We start from the raw sequence: 22,452 nt of genomic DNA on the forward strand, positions 1-22,452 counted from the left end.
CGCTGCTGAGCAGTATAAAGGTTCCAGAGTCCTTATAACTGAGCAGCTTGGCCAAGAAAGTATAGAGTAAAAGCATGTGCTAGTAGATTCAGAATAAAAGCCAAATAAAGAGTTATTATTTCCTTAATCCTATTTTCTCAGTGAAGACATATTCTGCTTTGGCACATAGAAAACTTTGTTTTTCCACTTTATAAGATGGTGGGTTTTAAAAAAGAAGTTTCACCTTTGTCAGAGTGACTGTACATCTTTCTTGTAAACCTTAGGAATGCATTTCAAAAAATCTAGCCCACTAAAAAGATTCTGAAGCTGTGGAGACACTAAAATTTTATTATCTGAAACTAAAAATCTGGAAACACTTTCTGCTCATTTTGAATATCCAAATAATCAACTTTCAAATTTCATAGGTCTCCCTTTTTCCCCTTAATATATTACAAAGCTCACATTATCCATAATGATTCAGCAATCAAAACATTCTACTGTTACTGCTCGCAGACACTTTTATTACAGGCATAAAACAATCTTAGATAATCAAGTTCTCGCTTATTAGCATGAGGCTGCTTTTATATAAATCCTTGCACTCTAGAATGTGTTTAAACTGGCAGTTTGATCTGAAAGCGTTATTTATCTTCACAGACCCTCATGGGACTGTATGGCACATAGAAATGTTTGCAGGCAGTAGGTTTGATTGTGCTGATTATTCTTTACAGATAGGTTTGATTACTACATTGAAGTTAAAGTGAAGTTAAAAAAAACGACTAGAAACCTAGAGGAAGGTGAGAGGTTTGTGGTCCTGTGGTGTGCCATCCTGTGCTGCACTTCAGCAGTTTGCTAAATACCCATCTCTATACCAAAAAATGTCCATCCCCACGAAGCAGGACTTTCCAGTTACGACCTCTCTGGTGCTTCTCTTTTCTCCATGAAAGCACATCTCTTTCCAGTACCACTTTAGATTTGCAGATGGTAAATGAATGGCTGAAACATGCTGAGCAAATCCAGAGAGACTCCACCATAGGCACTGGTGCCTAACCTCTCCCATGGACTTCTGGAGTGGGGTCAGGGTTGCCCCTCCTGGCTCCCAGAGCTGTCCCTGGGCGAGCCCTTGGGCCACCTCCTTCCTCCAGCTGAGGAGAGGACCAGGCGACACACTGCTGCCTGCAGCCACAGCACACAGCCAAGAGGGAGCGGTGGGCTATGCCAGCAGGTCTCATGGCGGGGAAGGTCAGGGAGTAAAAACTGCAGGAAGCGCTGAACCTTCTCCATGGTGTAAAATTGGTTGCTGCGAATTGGAAGTCCTTCACTCTTTGCAAAATTAGGCTATTACCTTCCTAAAGCTCTTCAATACATTAAGCTAACCAGAGATGGAGTCAAGCCCTGGCACTCCTAACAACATATTCCTTCTCTGCTAGAGTTCTGAGGTGGCCTGTCGTGGTTTCAGCCCAGCCGGTAACAAAGGACCACGCGGCCGCTCGCTCACTCCTCCCGCCCCCCTCCGGTGGGATGGGGGGAAGACGGAGGAGAGGAAAAAAAAAAACCCAAACCTGGAACCTCGAGGGTTGAGATAAAGGCAGTTTACTGGAACAACACAAAGAAATTGCAACAACAACAACGGTACTAATGAAAAAGTATACAAAAAGAGTGATGCACAGTGCAACTGCTCACCACCCGGGACCCGACGCTCTGCCACTTCCCCCACCGAAAAGAAGAGCCCACCCCCCGGCCCGCTCCCCCTTTATATACTGAGCATGATGTCACATGGTATGGAATAGCTCCTTGGCCAGTTCAGGTCAGCTGCCCCAGCTATGCCCCCCCACCTCCCAGGTTCCTGTAAAAATTAACTCTATCCCAGCTGAACCCAGGACATGGCCCCAAGTGGGAAATGCCAATTTTTCAAATGAATGCCTGTGTCGACTGCATGCTGCGTTCCTTACTGCACACTGCAGTCCCCCACTAAGAAAAGTAGCTATGGGTGGGCTTCTTCCTTGGTCCTGATTTCTGGGTTTTTGTGGAAGAAAGAACAACAGTAGCAAAAAGTGTGGCTTTCAAATAGATAGTCTGAAAAAGGCAGGTCATTCCCATCACACAGTGAAGTATCCATAAGCCTACAAAAGAGGGAAAAGGGAAACAATGGGGAAGGGACAGAGCAGAGAAGATTGAATACATCAGCAGTTATCCTCAGTCCAGGGAACGCTACCAGTAGCTTACAGTGTCTGTAGCATTTATCCCAGTCCTTTGAATTCAGTTTGGCACTTGGATTTCATCCTTATATAGCAAAGAACATCTACTGCACATTACAAAGTTTCCAGTCACCACCACTGAACACAAAACATTTTTCACAGATATTTCTTCTCTGAAGTGTTGCTTAATGTAATTCTCTTCAGAGTAACTGTGTTGGTTTCATGTTCCTGTTGGCATTGCTAAAATCAGAATAAATCTTCCAAGGGAATCTAGTGCAGACTTTAGACTGTGCATTGAAAAAACATGCTAGGGAAGACGTAGAACAAGTCTTATTACTATCTAAGTCTCACTATTTTCTTGTTCAGTACCCGTGGGCCATAAACAACTGCCTAGGGAAGAGTAAGAATAGGGTAAGCATATGTAATACTTCACCTAAATTCTCTCCCAGTCTACACCTGCTTTAAGGTCAAGCAAGGGGTTTCCTGAACCTCCTGTGGTTTGTCGATGAAGTAATCTGCAACAGATTTCTTTTCAACATACTTTTCTGGCCTCCCCCTGAACCCATGTAAATATTTTGCATCCACATCATCTTTTCCAAGGAATTCCACATCACGCAACTATCTGTTGCCTGAGGAAACATCTCCAGGTTGTTCTGAACCTGATTCCTGCTAACATCATTTAATGACCTATCATAAACCTACTCAGTCATCTCTTTCCAGGTTGAAAAGTCCTGGCCTACTCAGTCATTCCATACTATTCCTTGTTGCCCTTCTTTGATTTTTCCTACCTTCAGCAAGTATACCCTTTTATAGGTGGGGGCATCAACTACATTCTGTACTCAAGTTGTAGGTGTACAACAGACTTATACAGTGACAATGTTCTTCCTTTTGTCCTCTTTTCTCTTTCTAAGATTTGTTTTCATGCTGTGTTTGCCTAGAGCCATCTGTCTGTCATAACCCAAAGACCTCGCTCCTCAGTGGGGTTGATTGCCTCCGAACACATAATTTGGCGTGGCAGGCTAGGATTGTTTATCCTTATGTGCGTCAGATACATTTGTCTATACTGTAAGATTACCAGGATGGGGAAGTAATCAGAAGAGCATTCCTCTTGTGTTATTATTTAGCAGGCCTGACAGACAATCCTGCATGTTATGTTCACAAAGTGTTTGCTTTTTGTATCCATTCATCAGTGAATGTTAATCAGGCTGTAGGAAGCTGTTCCTGGTCAATGCATTTTGGCAAACATCGGTAATGTTTTGTACACAAAGAGAGCAGATGTCACATTTTACAAAAGCATGAGTTGACAAGACCTTTCTAAAGCTGCTTGTAATGCTGATCTTCAGAAAGTACAAATACTACATAAAAAAAGCTGAGTCCTCTGAGGTGCTGAGTGCCTTTTGCAAGGCGCTTATGAATCCCAAGTCCTTTTGGGAATCAAGGATGCTCAGCATCCTTGTAAAGAAGTGCTGGGTACCTTTCAGGAACTGATTCCAAAATTGCATTGCAAAGCCTTTGCTTCCAAATGTTATTTTTCCTACTGGAAAATGAAAGGTGCTATTAACAAAGTCAAATCAACCCCCAAAATGCCATGCTAAATCATCTCTGACAGTTATTTAATTATTACTGAGCACCTGTTGGTTTTTGCAATGGCAGTGAAGCAAATAAATTGAGCTAAAGGAATAAAAAGGCAATCTTCAGTGAAGACATAAGGCAAAAGTAATTAGATTCATTACCAGACCTCAGAAGAGTTTCTCTAATTTTCCTTTAGTAATGTAACAGAAATTTAACAGTGAAGGAAACATACCACTGAGAGTCATGATTTTGGTACTCGGGCAAATTTGAAGACAGTATTTGAAAAGGGGGAACCTAAAATCCTGGCTCACATTATTTGGAGCCTTTAGGTATTTTGAGTCTGAACTTACCTGAAATGCAGCTTTCTCTGCCCATGGAAAATGGATAATTAGACAAGATTTGAAAGTCGGTGCGGATAGAAGAGCTACCACGGGTGGCGGGGAGCAGCAGTAGCCTTGCCATAGTATCGGGACATCTTGGGGCTTCTCCTGGCCTCGCTGGTGCGTGCACTCTGCTGCAGCTGAAATCCTGTGTCTCATCTGAAGCCTGAAGTGAGCATCTATTCAGCCTCAGCACCAGCCTCAATTAGAGAAAAGTAAAAAACCCGCCACCATCCGATTTTAATTAATGAAGTGCCCTTGTCTGTATTTACGGTAGTTTGTGCTGTTATGGCAGTTGCACTGTTCAGGGATTCTTGACTAGAAGCAATGTTTAGATGGTGACTCAGACTTTGTCAGACGAAAAGAGGGGACAGGGAGGAATGCTGGAGAAGAGATGTCATGCAGCACTGTTCTAAGCATGACTTAATTTTGATTCTTTCATTCTCTTGTCAGGTGCTGGATTCGATGGAGTGGAAGAAATTAAACGTCACCCTTTCTTTGTTACTATAGACTGGAACGTAAGTGGAGCAGCATTTTATTTGTTCTTTTTTAATTATTTTTCTTAGCTAAATTTTTGAAGGCAAACTGCCATGCTTAGAAAGAAGATGAAGGGAACTCTAACATAGGGAACCCAGGAGCTAGAGCCTTTTAAGTGGGTGCCTATGTCTCTTGCATCCATATTTGGCAGTGTTAGGTTTACAGTTGGACTCGATGACCTTAAAGATCTTTTCCAACCTAAATGATTCTATTATTATATATATACATTTGTTCACATACCCAAAATGAAAGAAATAGAAAGCTGCTTTCAGCATTGCCAGTTTTTTCTAACTGCTTGTCTCTGTTTTGTCTGATGGTCTGGCTTATCACGGTACTACCTGAGGCTATTTGCAGTGTTCTGCAGAATAATTTCCACATTCAGCTCTAATAAACATGATGCATTGATTGTGGGAGCTGGGCTGGAGTGAAAATGAGCAGCTTTAAATGACAGAATTCCCATAATATTTCAACTGCAAAAGAAAACAGAGCCAAAGGACTTGGGCTTGAAAGGGATACTCCAGAGGGAAGCGGTGTGATGCTCTAGGTCCCTCCATCTTGCTGCTTTTATGTTCCATATTGAAATACGCGTCCCTTCTGACTGGGTTGGGCAAGCTGGACTAAATGCTAGTTTTATTCTTTCTGATGTCAGGGACCTCCAGGAATCCTATTCTCTCTTGGAATTATTCAGAGCAGCCCCAGGGCTGCTCTTGCACGTCTGCCGACAGTAGCTCCAAAGAGCTCCCAGCCCTGCAGGCGCACCCTTTTCCCAAACACAGCCTGGTGCTGCTGGGACTGTCTGGGTATCCGCAGAGGTGGCACAGCAAGGTGTACAGCAGGTTGTGCTACTTTATGCTGGGGGAATCATAAATCTTCCAGCACGATAGCTCTGTTAACCCCTTCTTGTCACTTTTGGCCTGAGTGACCATAGGATGGGATCTGGCCCTTCCACTGTATTGTGATGGGGGCTACAGAAAAGCCCGACATAGATGGATTTTCAGAAGAGTGATTTTACATCACTGAGTCAACCAGCCAGAACAGGAAACAGCAGCTCCTCTTACAAGTGGTTGATGTTTTATTGAGGTGAGTCATTAATTTAACATCAGCACTCAAAATTGGAACAGCAAACATTTGATCAAATGTAATATGGTTCAAATAAGACATGTCAGACATGATTAACAGCATGGTAAACAAGGATTTATTTTATTGCTATCAGCTACAGCTCATAAAGCTGGAGGCAGAGATTAGCTAAGTATTTGATTTAGACTTGGAACAGGTGAAGCCTTCCCACATTTTCAGCGTCATATTTGTTCAAATCGACTTATTTTTAGACAAACCTGGAGGCAAACATTTTTCATTTTTGATCTGGACATCTGCCAGGGCATCAGAGCTCCGGTTTGCCACATCCTCTAGAATTTTCTAGTTTAATTTTATCTGACCTGTGTTATGGTATTATTATGTCTCTTTAGTATTTGATCTGAATTCACTCATGAATGCTAGTGTTACAGGTCACATTGATGCAGTTCTCACTATAAATTCTGGTAAACCAGCATGAATGTATGTGACAGAGCCATTCTCAAACTGCTGCCCAGGGCTTTACAGTAAAGCTAATTCCTCTATGAAAGGACATTTTGTGGTGCCCAGGTGGTCTTTGAAAGGCCTACAAAACCATTTATTTTAGAAAAACTCCTGAATCTGATTTGAACTGCATGTTGAAGAGTTGGCACTATTCAAAAGCATGTTAAGAGATGATCAATGAAAGTGGAGTTTGAGATTTTCCTTTCTGGTCCACCTGACTTTTAGTCCCATTACATCTGTTGTAGAGTCTAGATTCTCTTTCCTCTTCTGCTTCTGACTAATCATGGGATTCTGTATGAAGACTTTACATTAAGTGAAAATTAAAAATAGAGAATCCTGAAGAGTTTGGGTTTTTTATTATTATTATTATTTTCTGTATTCCTCTGGTATCTCCACAGTCCTCAGCTTTGCAATCAAAATACAGGTCAGGTGCATACGTCTTAATGTAATAAGGAGCACTGGAGCAGTGAGAGGGTTTCTCCCTCTGTGTTCGCTAGTGGAGCAGCTCAGTAACTCATCACAGAGAAATGAGGCTCTGCATCTTGGAAAGGTTTTCAGCAAAGTCAGTTCTGGTCTGCAAGAGTCCTCAAGACCACCTTCTCTCATGATGATTGGTGATTGTTTCAAGCTCAGTTCTTTAAGGAACAATTTCATGCCTGTCCTGAGGAAATTGTACAGTCCTCCATCATTTGAAAAAGTTCTTATGGACGGGTTAGGGAAATATCTACCGTGAAGAGGCTAGGTGTGCTTGACCATGACTTGGAGCTAGAGAGGAAGGCGGATTTAATTGCCCTTTGATGTCTTATCTAGCCCTCTAACTTTGCTGTAAAACGTAGCCGTAAATATCCATTTTAATCCAAGATAATTAGTGCTTATTGCACTCTCTTGGAGACAGACGGTCATTATTACATAGATCAGCTATCATCTTTGTAATAGATTTGCTCATTTAATCCTAATTTTGCTATCACTCATGGAGATCTTGGGAGGCTTATCTAGTTGCAGCAGCAGTATTGTATGCATTTCAGAGGGGTGTGAGCCAGCTGGGCCCTGAGCTGAAGCCAGGACTTTGCCTCACAATGATCATCCAACTAACTGTTAACGTGTTCTCCACGGACAGAAACAGCAGGGTCAGAGAACAGAAACAGATCAAGCACACGGATATTTAGTGCTGATCTCTGTACAGTTGCAGGAAAAGAGTCCCCGATGCCGTTATTTTGTTCTCCCATCACGTATACAGAATCCCTCACATCAATTTGTAGGCAGTCAGCAAACAACATTTTTGAGGCAGGACATGAATGTTGATTTATTTTATACCTTGGTAATATAATATAAAGACCTCAGAGAGCAAGAGGCAAGTTCTTTTGGAGAGCTTCTGTACTACCTTGGCAGCTATGATAGACAGGACTGCTGCGACTGACAGCATAGAAACTTTCAGTGACTCTAGTAAAATGATCCTTCATCAAGAGCCCCTGATCATGATGGCTTAGAATGGGCTACTGTCTTCTAGAAACCCAGTGTGAAACAGGTCTTTTTTCAAGCAATACTTTTCCTACAAGGGTGACGTGATAACCATGAACAAACCACCAAGTTGCTTCATCTAATTTTAAAAAGAGATTCAAAACCGCAGTGAGCTAGCTGCTTCCCTCCAAGTTGTGTGTGAAGTCTGGATATCACAGTGATGAAGTCATTAGAATCTGCCCTGATTTCAGCTGGGATAGAGTTAATTTTCTTCCTAGTAGCTGGTACGGTGTGTTTTGGATTTAGTATGAGAATAATGTTGATAACACACTGATGTTTTAGTTGTTGCTAAGTAGCGCTTATCCTAAGTCAAAAATTTTTCAGTTTCCCATGCTCTGCCAGCAAACAGGTATGCAAGAACCTGGGAGGGAGCATGGCCAGGACAGCTGACCTGAACTAGCTAAAGGGATTATTCCATACCATAGGACATCATGCTTACTATATAAACTTGGGGGAGTTGGCTGGGAGGCACAGATCGCTGCTTGGGCATCGGTCAGTGGGTGGCGAGCAATTGCATTGTGCATCACTTGTCTTTCTTGGGTTTTATTTCTCTCTCTTTTTGTTATCTCCCTTTTCATTATTATTATTACTATTATTGTTGTTGTTATATTTTCTTTTCTTTTCTTTCAATTATTTAACTGTTCTTATCTCAACCCATGAGTTTTACTTTTTTTTCTGATTCTCCTCCCCATCCCACGGGGGGGGGGGGGGGCAGGAGGGGGAAGTGAGCGAGTGGCTGTGTGGTGCTCAGTTGCTGGCTGAGGTTAAACCACGACAGAATCACAGGCAGAAATGTATAAATCGGACCTTCATTTCAGAGTACTGTCAGAGCTGTTCCCTCAGGTTTTGGATTGGAGCTTGGTTATTGTCTCTGTCACCGAGGTGTTTATCTGTTGGAGCAGTCATTTCCTACTTGTTTCCCATCCTTCACTGTCTTCAAACCGATGCAACCAGACATAGTGTCTGGTTCGGATGAAGGCAGCAAGCACAGTGGAAGCAGCACACACAGTGTAAGAAAGCCCCCTGTTACGATGCTGCAGATGCTGCTGCCAAGCCCAGCAGAGCTGATGGCGTATGACCGCTGCATGCAGAGGCAATAGGTGCAAGCCTGGAAAACAGGAGTGTGGCCAGAGAATGACCGTCCTCCTCCAGATGCCATTCCCGTGTTCCACGGTGCCATTCTTCAGCACAAATCTCCAGCCAGCCTAGGTTTAACTTCTGGTGTATAAGTGGCACTAAATGAACTGTGGACAATCTGACAGTTTTTATGCCCAAACTGAAATTGTGGCATGAGCTAATCTTTGTAAGAGTCTCATTTTTACAGCTATTGTCACCCAGTAGCAAAACGCTAAATTCCCACTTCCCAGTGTGAAAAATAGATGAAGGATTCTACAAACATCAGTCTTCCTGCTCTAAGGCATTTAGTAGGCACTGTGACACAAGTTTGATGGATCCTTTGTTGAATGAGTGGGCTGTCTTTCATGATCAAGGCTGGGATTCACAGGAAGGAGATTAGATGTCCAGCTCCTGAGTTTTACCTGCTTACTACCCTTGCACCCCCTTTTCTCCCTAAGACAAGCAGACCCAAAACGAGTTGACCTCAGATAATTTCAGCCATTGGCTCTGAGAAAGCACAGTCTGGTTCCTGACTTTTTTTATTACTGTTTCTTCTTTCCAGGTCATGCATAAAGAATTTCTGGCTTTTCATTGAAAATGAAAAATGAAATCCCCTTTTGCAGACTGCAGTCAGGGTGGTGTATAAACAGTAGTTTTTGTTTAGATGACAAGCTAAATTGGAACTAGAGCAAATGACATGCTAGAAAATGAACTGTCAAATACAGCTGAGGGAAGGAGTGAGAAGTAAGTGGACTCAAGTTCTGTTTCCTTCAATATTAATCAGAGATCAAACTAAACTGAAAATGTGAATTATTTAATTGCAGATTTTACCAACAGCGAAAATTGATCCCAAGGTCTGAATTCTGCTAGCTTTTCTATCATTTGTAGGCAATAACATTGAGTCATTAATCTAGGAAAGGACAAGCATTTTAAAGGGTAGTTCATCCTTTTGTCTGCTTATTGGATTTTCCATGACAGGTATATGTATCAAGGGAGTTTATTCTCATGCTACAAGTGCGTCACTGTGGAGGGTAAGATCTTTCTATTTCTAGAAGGTGTCTAAGGAAAATTCAGTTCTTCATCAAAGAAACTCAGTTGAGGAAATGACTAAATAGTTTTTAATTAAATTAAACCATTTTCTTTTCCTTGATATTTTTCAGGCACATGTACAGGGCATTTACATCTCTGGGATTTTTTAGGAGTGCATTTTTTTTAAAGATGATGAAAAATTAACTGCTTATAAATAACAAGAGACAGACACATGTTGCAGCATTTTGTTACTAGTCTCCCTGTTATATTACTCAAGTCCCAGCTGAGGAGGTGTTCAGATGAAGCTCATTTTAGGGGTCTGGCAACATATACTAAGAAAAGGTTATTGAGGCCTGGGGGAAAATTAGTTATTTCAAAAAAAAAAAAGGTTTTTGTCCCAAATCAGAAAGGAAGTTGATAGAAGCTCATAGTTTCTCAAACTGCTATAGAACTGTGTTCTAGTTAATTTGTAGGTACTTACTAATCTGAAGGTGCTGATTATCAAAGTCTCAGGAGGATGTGAGGGGTTGATAAGTAGACAGAAGCATGGATATGTATCCAGGTGTGGATATCTAAATCAGTACTTTCACACCTTGGAGTTCATCCCCCTCATTCTGTGGATTACGCACTCCCTCTGCCCAGCCACTGGATACGTCAGCCATGCGTGATGCAGTGTGATTCCTGATACATCTCAGTCACGTTTTTCTTTGATAAGTCAATGCTGTGGCCAGTTCAATAAAATGGGGGTGGGATGTAGGGAATAATTCTTTACTGGGAAAGAGACAGAAATTACACTCTCAATAAAACATTAAGGGCTAAGGAATGCATTCCTCCTTTATGGATGTGGAAGCAATGTGGAAGAAAAAAAATCTTCAGCTTCTTATACCTGTGCAAAATAACACACATATAATGATCTTAAGTACCCAACCTGATATTTAAATGCTCCAGTTAGCACTAACATATCCGAGGTCTCTTTTGAATGCCCAATAAAATGCCCCCAAATGGATATAAAAACTGGGATTTAAACTGGGACAGCTGGGACCCTGCTCCCATTAAAATAGAACTCCCAGTGACTTCTGCATACAGAGCCAGGATTACCATGATTTGGGATGATGTAGCTAACTGTTTAGACTTTACCAGGACTTATGTGACAGCCTGATAGAAATGGTCAAAGGCAAGATTTGAAGCTTAACTCGCTATGTCATTTGCTGCTCTGGTTGGTTTCTCTTGGAAGAGATCAAGGTGATCCATCAGCCCCAAATAATTTGGGACCGTGGTAAGAGATAATAAATTAATACATTTCACCTAAAATTAGAAATATTCTTGGAAAATCCAGAAGGCTCTCAAATCCTCCAAGAGATTTTTTCCCTGTGTGTGTAGAAAACAGCAGCTGTGGTTCTTACTGTTTTCTTAGATCAGCTTGGGTCACGTTGTGTTTTGCAGTCTACAGGATGCGGGTTTTTAAAGGACAAAGTGTCCTGCCTGTAGCAAGCATTCATGTTTAACTGTGTTGGGCTGCCCTGTGGTTTAGTGTGCTTCAGCAAATTGGCTTTAGTTGTAGTGGCTCACTCAGACAACTGGAGCCAGTGTGGGATGGAAAAGCCCATAGATGACACTGCTCTGCTTGTTCTTGTTCCTCAAAGATTTTATTTAGTTACCCAATTCAAGAGTTTGGGGGGAAAAAAAAAAGAATATTTTAGGCAGTTTACCTTTTGCTCTTCCTAGCTGTCTAGTCAGAAACACCAGAAATAATTTTTATCACAAGTGGAAAAGGAAATTGAAAAGGGAGTCATCGGGTTGCGCTCAGAGGAGGTGCTTTTCACTTGCAAAAGCAACTTCTTTGTTTCCATCCCCTCCCAGCAAGCGAATTTGTGATTACACATCTTTAGGTGGCGTGTGACTCATGATGAATCTTCAATCCCTCCCTAGTAGTGGAAGATGTGGGTTAGGGATTCAAAATACAAATGTAGCTCCAACAGCACTTAAGAAACAACAGGCGGGGGGGAAGGAATTAAGAGGCCAGAAAGAATATGGTTACGATAATCAAAAGAGAGTGCACTTCCCGAATGATGTATGACTCTCAAATATTTTCCAGTTTTTAGACCTCACAGGATGAGGGTGCACTTAATTCAAGGAGAAAGCATGTGCGTGTGACCGTATTGCTTTCTGCGGTAGAATGACTGCAGTTGTGAATTAAGACAAATAAAGGGAAGCTGGAATCAAATAGCTTTCTCAAGATGAAATCCTAGTAACAGAAAAACCTTCAGTAGGTGCTGAGTTCCCTTTTAAAGTTCTGTGCAGACAGAAAAAGATATATGTTAATTACTATGTTGATACTTTTCAGCTGATGAATGACACTTCCTGCTTAAGATTACAATTGGCTTTTAATTATTTGGAAGACTGGCTTTCCATTGTGGGACACAACAATTATTCATCTCTTTTTCTCTCAGAAGATACGGAGCAGTTTTACGCAAGCAGGAACTTTTTATGGTGAAATGGCCATTAATTATTGCAGAGTCATTTCCAGCCTCGCTGTTCCACTTTTCCAAGGAATCATAATTCAACCACAAGCATATGCTTTATGCTAATGCTAATACTATGCAGCAGAATGTCAAGAACCTTTATTTATCTATGCAAAATCAAGTTTAAATTATGTTGATGTGCATACATCTTAGGTTTGACCACATGCTTTATATTGCAGAAGCTAATTCACCACAAAACCCACAGTTAAAAAGAATCTTCCTGCATGCAAAGAGCTGGACAAGCATGTATTAATCTCCATTAAATATTTTGAAAAATCAGCTCATTATGAAGCTGTTTTAAGAGCTAACCTGAACGTACATATTACAAAGAGTCAAAAAATTGAACTCTCCAGCTCTTATCATGACTTGAAAGTTTGGATGAAACTTTATGCTCAGACACGTTAATTATTGGGCGCTGTCTGTGGCAACTAATTCAGCCCTTTGAAACCTGAGAACAAAAGCATTGCTAGAAAGGGAATGCAGTCTAGGGACTGAAATGCGGGCCCAGGAGTCAAACTGGAGCTCTGTTCCCCATGCAGCCATCAGCATGATGTTTGGTTTTGGCCATTTCAAGCAGAGATGATGCAAAGATCGCTGAAATCAATAGGACTTTTTCCATTAACCTCTGTAGGCTTTGGATCGGATCCAGACATGCGGCACCTCAGTTTGTTCATCTCCCAGGGGGTGTGTGTGTCTGTGTGTGTGTGAATGCTTGCAAAGGAGCACGGTGAACCAATTTCTTAAAGGTCACAAAGCATGAGTAAAGAGGCCACGAAGTCCCTGGTAATAAAGGCAGTGTATTAGCATGCATTTATGGGGACTGTTACTTCTGTGATCCCTTACATGCCCCCTCACTCGCCAGCACAAACTCACACACCTAGCAGTGTTTGCCTGTTACCTACCTTCCTCTCTTCCTTATATTTTTCCTTGGTTTTGCTCCTCTGCTCAAGCCACGCTTAGCCCTTCAACATGATTCCCCACCCATCCACGGTGCTTCCTTCCTAACATCTTTTGCTGGGAATTTTATCTAATCCCCAGCTGTGAGCCCCTTCCCTTCTACCAGATATGCCAAAAGAACAAGTCTCTTGTGTAGGTTGTGAGGACCAGGCGGCCAGGCCTGTTGCTCTGCTCAGTCTGGCAAAGTATCAAACATATTGCTAGTTCTTGACAAATAAAAGCTAAACCAGGCGCCGCTTCCCAGCAGTTCTTTGTGCTCATTGCCATCGCTGCGCTGCTGAACTCACTCGTGCACAGTTTCCTGGTGTTCCATTGCACGGTCCGGTCCTGCCCTTAAGATCAGTGAATTTCCAGATGCCTCCGCTGGAATATTGTGCCAGTCTAACGGGGTAGATTTTTACCAGAAAGATCTGCATTTATGTGCTGGATTCCAGTAACTAAAAAGTGCGGGGACCATGCAGGACACAGGTTTTAAGCCGACCAGTCAAGCAGGAGCCAGAACTTCGAATACATCGTCCTTTTTTTCAGTCCCGCAAGGATGGGACAGAGCTGAGAGAGGACACCCTAAACAAAGCGGGGGAGCCTGTCTGCAGGTGCTGAAGGTGTACAGATTATTGTTGATTGTGATCTGTTCTTCTCCTTGTAGAAACTATACAGGAAAGAAATCAAGCCGCCTTTCAAGCCCGCAGTGGGACGGCCAGAAGACACCTTTCATTTTGATCCAGAGTTCACATCTCGGACGCCCACGGGTCAGTAAGGTGGCACATGGGTAATGCATCTTTTCAGTGAGTAAATTCATTCTTCCTTCCCCTCCCCATTCCAACAGGGGTCTAAAAGTCTGATCACCTGTGGGATTACTGGGTTTTGCAATATCCAGCAGGAAGTAAAGGCTGGTTTGGATTTCCAAGGAAAGCAGCTCATAAGCATTTCACTGACTTCACATTAATTTGTCCTCAGGAAGGACAGATTTCACATTTTTAATAGGAAAATCAACTATTAATTTGCTATTTTATTATTCTTATCATTGCTTACATTAGCTGAATTTAACTATTTTAAATTACCTCGGCTTCAAAGAACTTTGCATCTCTGCAAGTTAGTATACAATTATATATTCCATAGATGTTTTCTTTAATGATGAAATCCCATAGACTATGGACTGCTGGAAGTTAACACATGGTTAAGAGTAATGAAGAATCATGAAGTTCTCAGACCAGTGGAGTTATGCCAACAGGAATTTGGCCCACAATATTTGGAAAATCCTTGCAGTGAGAATGTTGTTCCTATAATTTCTATTTCCTAACAGGAATATCACCTTTCGTGCACTATATATATGAAGATGATTGTTGCACAAAACACCATCTTTCCACTCTTCTAGTTGAAAGCAAAAATATCGGTAACCTCAGAGTGGTAATCCCAGTTATAATGTTACCTCTTGCTAGACAGGGATAAGCTACATTACACTCCTGCCTGTGGTATTCCTGTGTAAAAGTACCTATTTATATGTTCTAAAATGTAAAAATTTAATTAGCTGTCACTTGTAAAAGACTTTGAAGATGGTAAGTGCTGTAAATACCACATAATATTGCTGTAATAACCAAGTATAAGGTCTCAAGCGTCAACCCTCAAATTGCCCCCAGAACTGTTGCAGTGAGACTCAAAGATCTGAGCTTTCGTTATGAAAACCCTGCATAATAGCACATGAATCAGAGCTGAGATTTCCTGTAGTTTTCATTCAGGCTTATCATGACCATCAGCCTTTTTCTTAAAACTAGCCCAAAGCTCTATTCAAAGCCTGGCTCAAACCTCCTTTCATGGGGTATGAAATAGTGGTATCTAGTCAAAATCTTTTATCAGTCTTGGTTCCTAGTTTTTTTGGCAAGCATGTGTCTACTTTCACAAGCTATAAAAATATTACACTCTGGTTATTCAGCTCTAACTGGAACATCCCCCTGCCTCCAGTATATGTTAGTCCTGTTCTGATACTCCTATCCCGCTGCATGGAAACAAATGATCTTTGGATACCAGACATTTCACACCTTTGATGTTAGCTTTAATTCAGATTTCAGAGGAACTAATTTCTTTGAAATATTGGAGACTGCGAGTTAGTCTGATCTTGAGAGCAATGCAGGCTGGTGCTGCCCTGGAAAGTCTCAGAGAAGGACTGAGCGTTTGGGTTTCTTTGGAAGTTCACGCTTCACTGGTTGTACTGGCATGAAAACCCTTATAATTCATGCATGTGCTGATGCCCAGGGTAAAATTTTACATTCTACGTGCTACTACTGTTGCCTAATTCAGTTTGATATCTCATGCCAGACACTGACTTGGAAGGTTTGTCTTGGGGTGGTGGCTGGGGTGGGGAGATGGCCTGCCTCAATTCTGCTTCATGCTACTATGGAAAGTGGCCTGAGAAGCAAATCCTGTAATTTCAAAATGGGTGTGATTGGAAGTGTGAATCCCTTTATGCTTCCAGAGTGATAGAAAAGCTCTGGTAGACTGGCAGCATATTTTGCAGCCCCTGACTGTTGACTGGTTGGGTCAGCCAGAAGGGAAGAGCATCGCAAGAGTGTTTAATACTGGCTCATATGGCCAGTGGAATGAAACAAGAACCCTTTTTATTTTGGGGTTTTTTCCATCATGACATAGGTGCCATACAAACTTACCCTGTTAGTGAGAACGTACCTAGACAGAAAGCACTGTAGTAATTCCTGTTTCATGGTGATAATGCAGTCATTGTGTTTAAATGAAGCTGTCAGAAAGATATTACCAAGGAGGGGGCACAGATACATACAGTCATTTTGCACTCTGTCTATGAATGAGTTCTCCTGCCTGGAAGCAGGTTTATGTCAAAGTTTTGAATCCAGTAACTTTTCAGTCCAGTAATTTGCTGTATCTCAGAAAGTTTCTTTAGCCTGGAGGTTGAAACAGCTTTCTGTGGATTCCTAACCTCAGCTCTGAGTGCACCGAAGATGTGGTTTCCGACATCGACGGTTCATCTCTGTGGGTATAGTTTCATATATCACTTTTTCTCAGGGATTCCCCTGAGGTGGAGTTGCTTTTTCTGGCCACTCGTTTCCTAAGCCCACATCTCATTTGTGCTGACTCAGCTCCTCACAGGGAGCAGGAGACTGAAGCAATCCAGGTTATAAATGGTGATTTAAACAAACATCAAACCAAAATCATTCTGATGATCCAACTTAGATTTCAGTCCATAAACGTTTTTACTGTTCTAAGTGATGGGGCAGCATGCTGTAACCAGCAGGGATGTCTTGGGCTGGCTTTACTGCTGAGAAAAAATATGTAAAATTGCACCTGAAGTATCTAAATTTCCTCCTCTGCAACTGAGATAATAACATTTGCTAACCCCAGTGAAGCATACTGAAGTAAATTACTTAAGATTTATGAAGCCTTTGAAAAATCCTGTAAGTTAGATGCTCTAGTGGGACAAATCATTATGACTCTCACAGGGAGAAAGATAACCATTATATAAGATTGGTGTTTGCAAGTGAGTCTAATTCAGACATGAAATGATTCTGGATTTATCAAGACTAGGAAAATGATTTAGGTTTCATAGCTATCAGTTAATTAACATGATTTAAACATAATTTTGCACTTAACAGAGGTGTTTTAACATTTAATTAGTATGATGGGCATATCAGTTGGTGGTGATGAATATTTAATATTGAACACCAAATAATCAGTAGATCTTCCACAGTGTTCGATAAAGAGATTGGCAGTGAATTATGAAGAAACAGTTATTTTTAAATAGAGATGACCTAGCACTTATATTTTAGAGCCGGATCACAGCTTTTCTGAAGTTCAGGAGTGTTCAGATTTGAATTACTGTCATTCCATCTTTTAAAACAAACATTGTTTTCTCTTAATTAATCCCTCTTGGAAAATCACTGTTGTATATATGCCATTGTAAGAAGTACCCAGTGATGCAAGAGATCTGGTGTGATTCATCCATGTATTTGCAAGGAGAGTGCCCATCAATACACTGAGATAAACAAATAGCCCATGTCATTTTACCAAAAGACAAGCTTCTCCACCAACTTTGCAGTGAGGTCTGACTTGCTGTGCTTATTTCTGATTCCTGTCAAAGCTGAGGCAGCTTTGTAATGAGATAGATAATTAGCTGCAGTCTCAGTTTTGTTTATTCCTGAGCAGGTAATTTGTTTTTACCACATTCTGGCTTCAGATCCTCTCTTGAGTTGACCATAGATTTATACAGGGAATGTCCCCACAAGGAAATACATTCTCACGTATTTTCAGGACCTCAAGCAGTACTCAGTCTTCCACACCGTTGCCCTTCACACTAATGGGTGGTGCTGATGGTGTAGGTAGGTGAGTCAGATATAAGGTCCAGTGGGGATGTATCTTCTTTACTCTAGTGAAACTGGGTACTTACACACTCATACAAGGAGATGGCTTTCTAAAGCAGGTTTAGCTTTGTAACCTTGCCATGGTAAATCACATGTTGCACTGCAAGAAATACGAAGCGGGGAGGGGACAGAAAAAAGAACAAATAAAAGGTGAGCAAATTTGGGTACTACAGGTTCTAAAGCCAGCTACCCAGCTACCCAGGAAAGGTTTGCCGTGCAACTCTCACTTGCTTATGAAAATACCTGGGACAAAACATAACTGGGGCAAAAGATCTCTCTAAAGCTTTTCAGAATTTTAAGTGAACTGCAACACTTCTCGGTTTGGCAGGCTGTTTCTCTCACTGAGCAGTGGCGTAGGTACCAGAAACTGCTCTCTAGTTATTTCATCCCAAAGGTAGACTAATTCAGGGCTTTTTTGTCTCCAGCTGTTCCTCCCCTGGGTTTGCCATGTCAGGGGAAGGAGTGGACAGAAAATATCCATGAAGGGTAGTTAAAACACTCCTAGCTATTTTGTTCACCTGAGGACGAGTCACCCAGCATCTTCCCTGGAATAGGTCCCAGCTCCTAAAGCTACTGCAGAAAGATCCTTATGAGGCTGCAAACCACTACTACTGGAGCATCGTGCTTTTACACCTGCTTCAGGTCCTGTCTTCTCTACATTCTCCTGACCCACACAACATACCACATTACCCAGAAAGCACTTTAGGCTTTGTAATTTCTGTAGTCAAGGTGTGCTGTGAAGGACAGATACAGCATCTGGCAGCTTTTTCCCACTCCTTGGAGAACCTCTGCTAAGCCAAAGGGGTGCCCTGCCCCGAGCCATCCGTCTTTCTCCTAGCCTCGCCATCCTGCACCTTCTCTCTCTGGGTGGACTCCTGGCACAGAACAAGCGAGCACTGTGAAAAAAACCTCTGTATCCAAGAGGAGAGATCCTTGCAAACAATACCCCTGCACTGTTCAGATCCAAAGGAAAGGGATGGAGAAGGCACACCACAGCCTTGATATGGAGGTGGATTATATTCACGTGTGTCTGCCAGTTTAGCAGGATCTGCTGTTGAGTGGCAGGGGTGACTTTGTCTGTTGCAGGTGCCGTGCTATTACTTTCTGATCTTTTGTGCAGCTCACGAGGCCACTTTCTTCCTTCTCCTACAGATTCCCCGGGTGTTCCTCCAAGTGCCAATGCTCATCATCTTTTCAGAGGGTTCAGCTTCGTTGCTTCTAACTTGGTGCAGGAGCCAGCACAGCAAGAGGTGCACAAAATCACCGTCCATCCAATTGTGCAGGTACTGATGCTGATGTTACACTTCACATCTGGTGGGCAGATACATATGTGCATGGTGTATTTAAACTGCCTCGGCATTCTCACTGGTATTTCACAGCTACCCAGTGTAGGTAGGAGGTGTTTACATGCAGCATGTAGGAGGTGGAAAATGAGAATTTTTTCCCAAAGGCTTTTACCTTTAAGTTCACATTCTCCACAGCCTTTACAAAGGACATAGGAATCGCACCTTACAACAACTGAAATGCAAAGTACTTCTGAATACCTGAAACACTATTCCAGTTGTGCATGCAGGACAGGTAACGAAGTGTTGTTTCTCCAGTGAATGCATGTCATTCTCAACAGTTTTGTCTTGGATTATATGATACGGTCTGTGTTGGCAAAGGGGCTCAATGAACTGCTGCTGTAGGCTCCCACAGACACGGAACCCAAGCTCCTGGGTGTGAGAGGCCACCGTGTTCCTGCTGCTATTGCACAAGAGCCTGCGTGTACTCACAACCCAGAGCGGCTTGACGGGGGAATGACACTTGCCAGACACTTCGTTCTTTGCTGCCATTCCCCTACAACATGCTCTCCAGTTACTGTCATTTAAACCAGAAATAAATTGCTACAAATGGCTCAATACAGCAGAGGAACAGTGAATTAGGAGAAAGAACTGGGCTGCTCAAAGGTGCAGCAAATTCTCCCACAGGGAAAAAGTTCCTCTCCTACCCACAGCCAGAGGTATACATGCCTCAAAGAGAGACCCCCTTCCTGTGGTTTTCGTCATTTTCATCCCAATTTTAATAATTTACAGTGGAATATGTCATGTTCTTAAAGATTCTTTTAATGCAACAGGAAGTGAACTGTTACCCAAGCAATTACATCCCAGAAATTTTATATATATATTCCTGTGGTCTGCTTTGTAAAAATGTATTGAATGTTAACACAGGCATGTCTTATAATTTAGAAGATTCTGTGTGGACTTTGCTAGTGATGTTAACATTTTTAGACAGAGGATCCTAGAGGATTTTTAGAGCTGCTGGTCATTTCTTGAGGCCTGGGATGGAATTTGCAGCAAGGCCTCAGATTTGGGTTTCACCATCTAACCAGTCCACCTGCCCAGACATTTTCCAAAGGGCATATGAATCAATGATGCCGTAGTTCATTCTATATCCTTCAATAAATAAAATTACAAATTTTAAAGTATTTTGCTACTATTTTCACTAGTAGTATATTTTTTTAAATTAGGTTGGCTTAAAATAGTAACTTTTCTCTCACAGAGAAATCATAATTAAATGTTATCCTGGACAAGACATCCAGTGGTCTAGAGGCACACCACATACGTGGGGTATCTGTTTTGAAAATTGTGAAGCTAGTAATGGTTTATGAGTTATCTGGCCCCTCAGTAATTAGGAATGTTACAAGGTATGTGGGTTTGTCAGGGGATTTGGGCCCATAGTTTCCTGTGACTTTCTTATAGGAGGTGATTGTCTGCATTCCATAAATAGTTTAGAAAATCACTGCTATCTTGCCACTACTTCTACATGGACAGCTCTGTCTTCCAGACTGGAAGAAGGTAAAAAAGGGAGGGGACACACTTGTTTGAGTAAAGAGCTTCAGGTTTTTTTTAATTGGACTTAGAAAAACTGCTAAGGACAAGAGAGCTCTGTGGAGTTTATTAAGACGAGGCTAGTCCTTGCTTTTACATAGCCATGTCCTGATTACCTTGTTTCTTTTGACTTTCCCTATAGCAGTTACATGGGAACAACATTCACTTTACAGACGGATATGAGATCAAGGAGGACATCGGAATTGGCTCCTATTCAGTGTGCAAGAGATGTGTTCATAAAGCTACAGAAACAGAGTTTGCAGTGAAGGTAAGAAACCCTTCTGGTAGATGCCAGAAGTGTGGTTGAGACTGCTCTGCCAGCCCGGGCAGCACTGCGGTCAGTGGGTATTTTGTTGGCTTATTCCTTGTTGGCAGGTGTTGCTTGTGTTTTTTTCTCTTTTGGAACATGACAGGTTTCATGATAAGCCTGACATTATTTCTCACACCTTAATCTCATCAAGTAAAATTCCTGGATGGGAAAAACCTTTACAGTCTTGCATGGAAATCCTGCTAATCATTTCAGCTATGCTCCTTGCAAACTAGATAAGATTTTTAACAGATCCTACACTGAACCATCATAAATAAACAAAATAACATGTAAAATGATTGCAAAGTTGAAATAGCATTTTGTTCTTCTTTCTCAAGTTATTTAGTTCTGACTTTTTTTATTGTAATTAGACAGTGAAAACCATGATCACCTTCAAAAACTTAGATTTCCTTTTGCCTCCTTGACATTCAACACCAACATGCTACACAAAGGAGCAAAAGGCAATCTTCAGCGGAGATTTAAAAGATTAATTCAGTGGAATTTAGTTGGATATTAAAGACAAGTCAGTGAACTTCCGACTTGGTAAAGCAACACTACATAAAAGAGCATCACCACAGCTGCAGAGGCCAGGAAGCTGCTAGGATGTAGGTATGAGGGAACCTTTTCCGATAGGGAAGAATTTCAGTAGAACTGCTTTGGAAGGTCATGCTCAGAGGACTAAGTCGCAATCTCTATTAAATGCTGTCGAATAAACAGTATGCAGCTATTACAGAGGGCAGAACAGACCAATGTATGTGGCAAGTGGTTGTGAGGTTATGGCTCAGAGGAAGAGTTCCAAACATTCAATTGTCTTTAACAAAAAGGTGTAGCAATTAAAGCACTCATATGTTAGAAAAGTATTTCATGTTTTTGTTCTTGTACCAAAAAGAGACAAGATTGGATTAATGAGGAATTAGTATAATGAATGTGAAAAGACACAGACAGTTAAGTCAGATCCTTTCATTCTGTATGTCCTCATGGGAACAGATTGCTTAAATGAGCATAAGACAAAAAGTAGCTCCTTGAAATTAGTACATAGAGAAATGTATTTACCAAACTTGCAGTAAATGAGGGATTCTAGCCAATTGCCACTCTACTTTTCTTATTTTAAAATTTTAGAAAAGTTATGTAAACTTAGCTTATGAATGAGATGGTATCTTTGCTATTAAATGAGATGATGAGAGCTTACAAAAGTGATCCAAACTGCAGTCCATGAGATAAATGAGATGCAGGTAGTCAATAGAATAATATTAAACCTTTTATTCAGTCTTATTTTCCATTACAAGACTGGTGATAATGCAGTATCCATGAGTGTCCATGAAAGATTTGGTGTCTTCCCATGGTAGCCACAAAAATCTGGAAACAACTAATAACTGACAATCTGTTGATGTCACTGTTCAAATAACGGTTGATTTTTCTAGGCTACACCGTAATTAGGAGCATGGACCTACCAGCAGGTCTGCAGGCTGAAATGGAAAAATTAGATTTTTCCAGTGTCCAGGTCATTTTTCAA

The 22,452-nt window shown here is 41.5% G+C and overlaps 1 protein-coding gene across 2 annotated transcripts in view; it reads left to right on the plus strand.

Annotated features, from left to right (window-relative positions):
• RPS6KA2 (ribosomal protein S6 kinase, 90kDa, polypeptide 2) overlaps positions 1-22,452 on the plus strand; it is a 305,814-nt gene that overhangs the window by 256,529 nt on the left and 26,833 nt on the right. For both annotated transcript variants that reach the window (XM_010579888.1, XM_010579887.1), the window contains 4 exons: positions 4,580-4,644; positions 14,027-14,129; positions 18,915-19,045; positions 20,775-20,900. In XM_010579888.1, the coding sequence (XP_010578190.1) occupies positions 4,580-4,644; positions 14,027-14,129; positions 18,915-19,045; positions 20,775-20,900 (425 nt within the window). The remainder of the gene's footprint in view (positions 1-4,579; positions 4,645-14,026; positions 14,130-18,914; positions 19,046-20,774; positions 20,901-22,452) is intronic.

Source organism: Haliaeetus leucocephalus, unplaced genomic scaffold, assembly GCF_000737465.1.
Source record: "Haliaeetus leucocephalus isolate CR32 unplaced genomic scaffold, Haliaeetus_leucocephalus-4.0 Scaffold687, whole genome shotgun sequence".
Classification (NCBI taxonomy): domain Eukaryota; kingdom Metazoa; phylum Chordata; class Aves; order Accipitriformes; family Accipitridae; genus Haliaeetus; species Haliaeetus leucocephalus.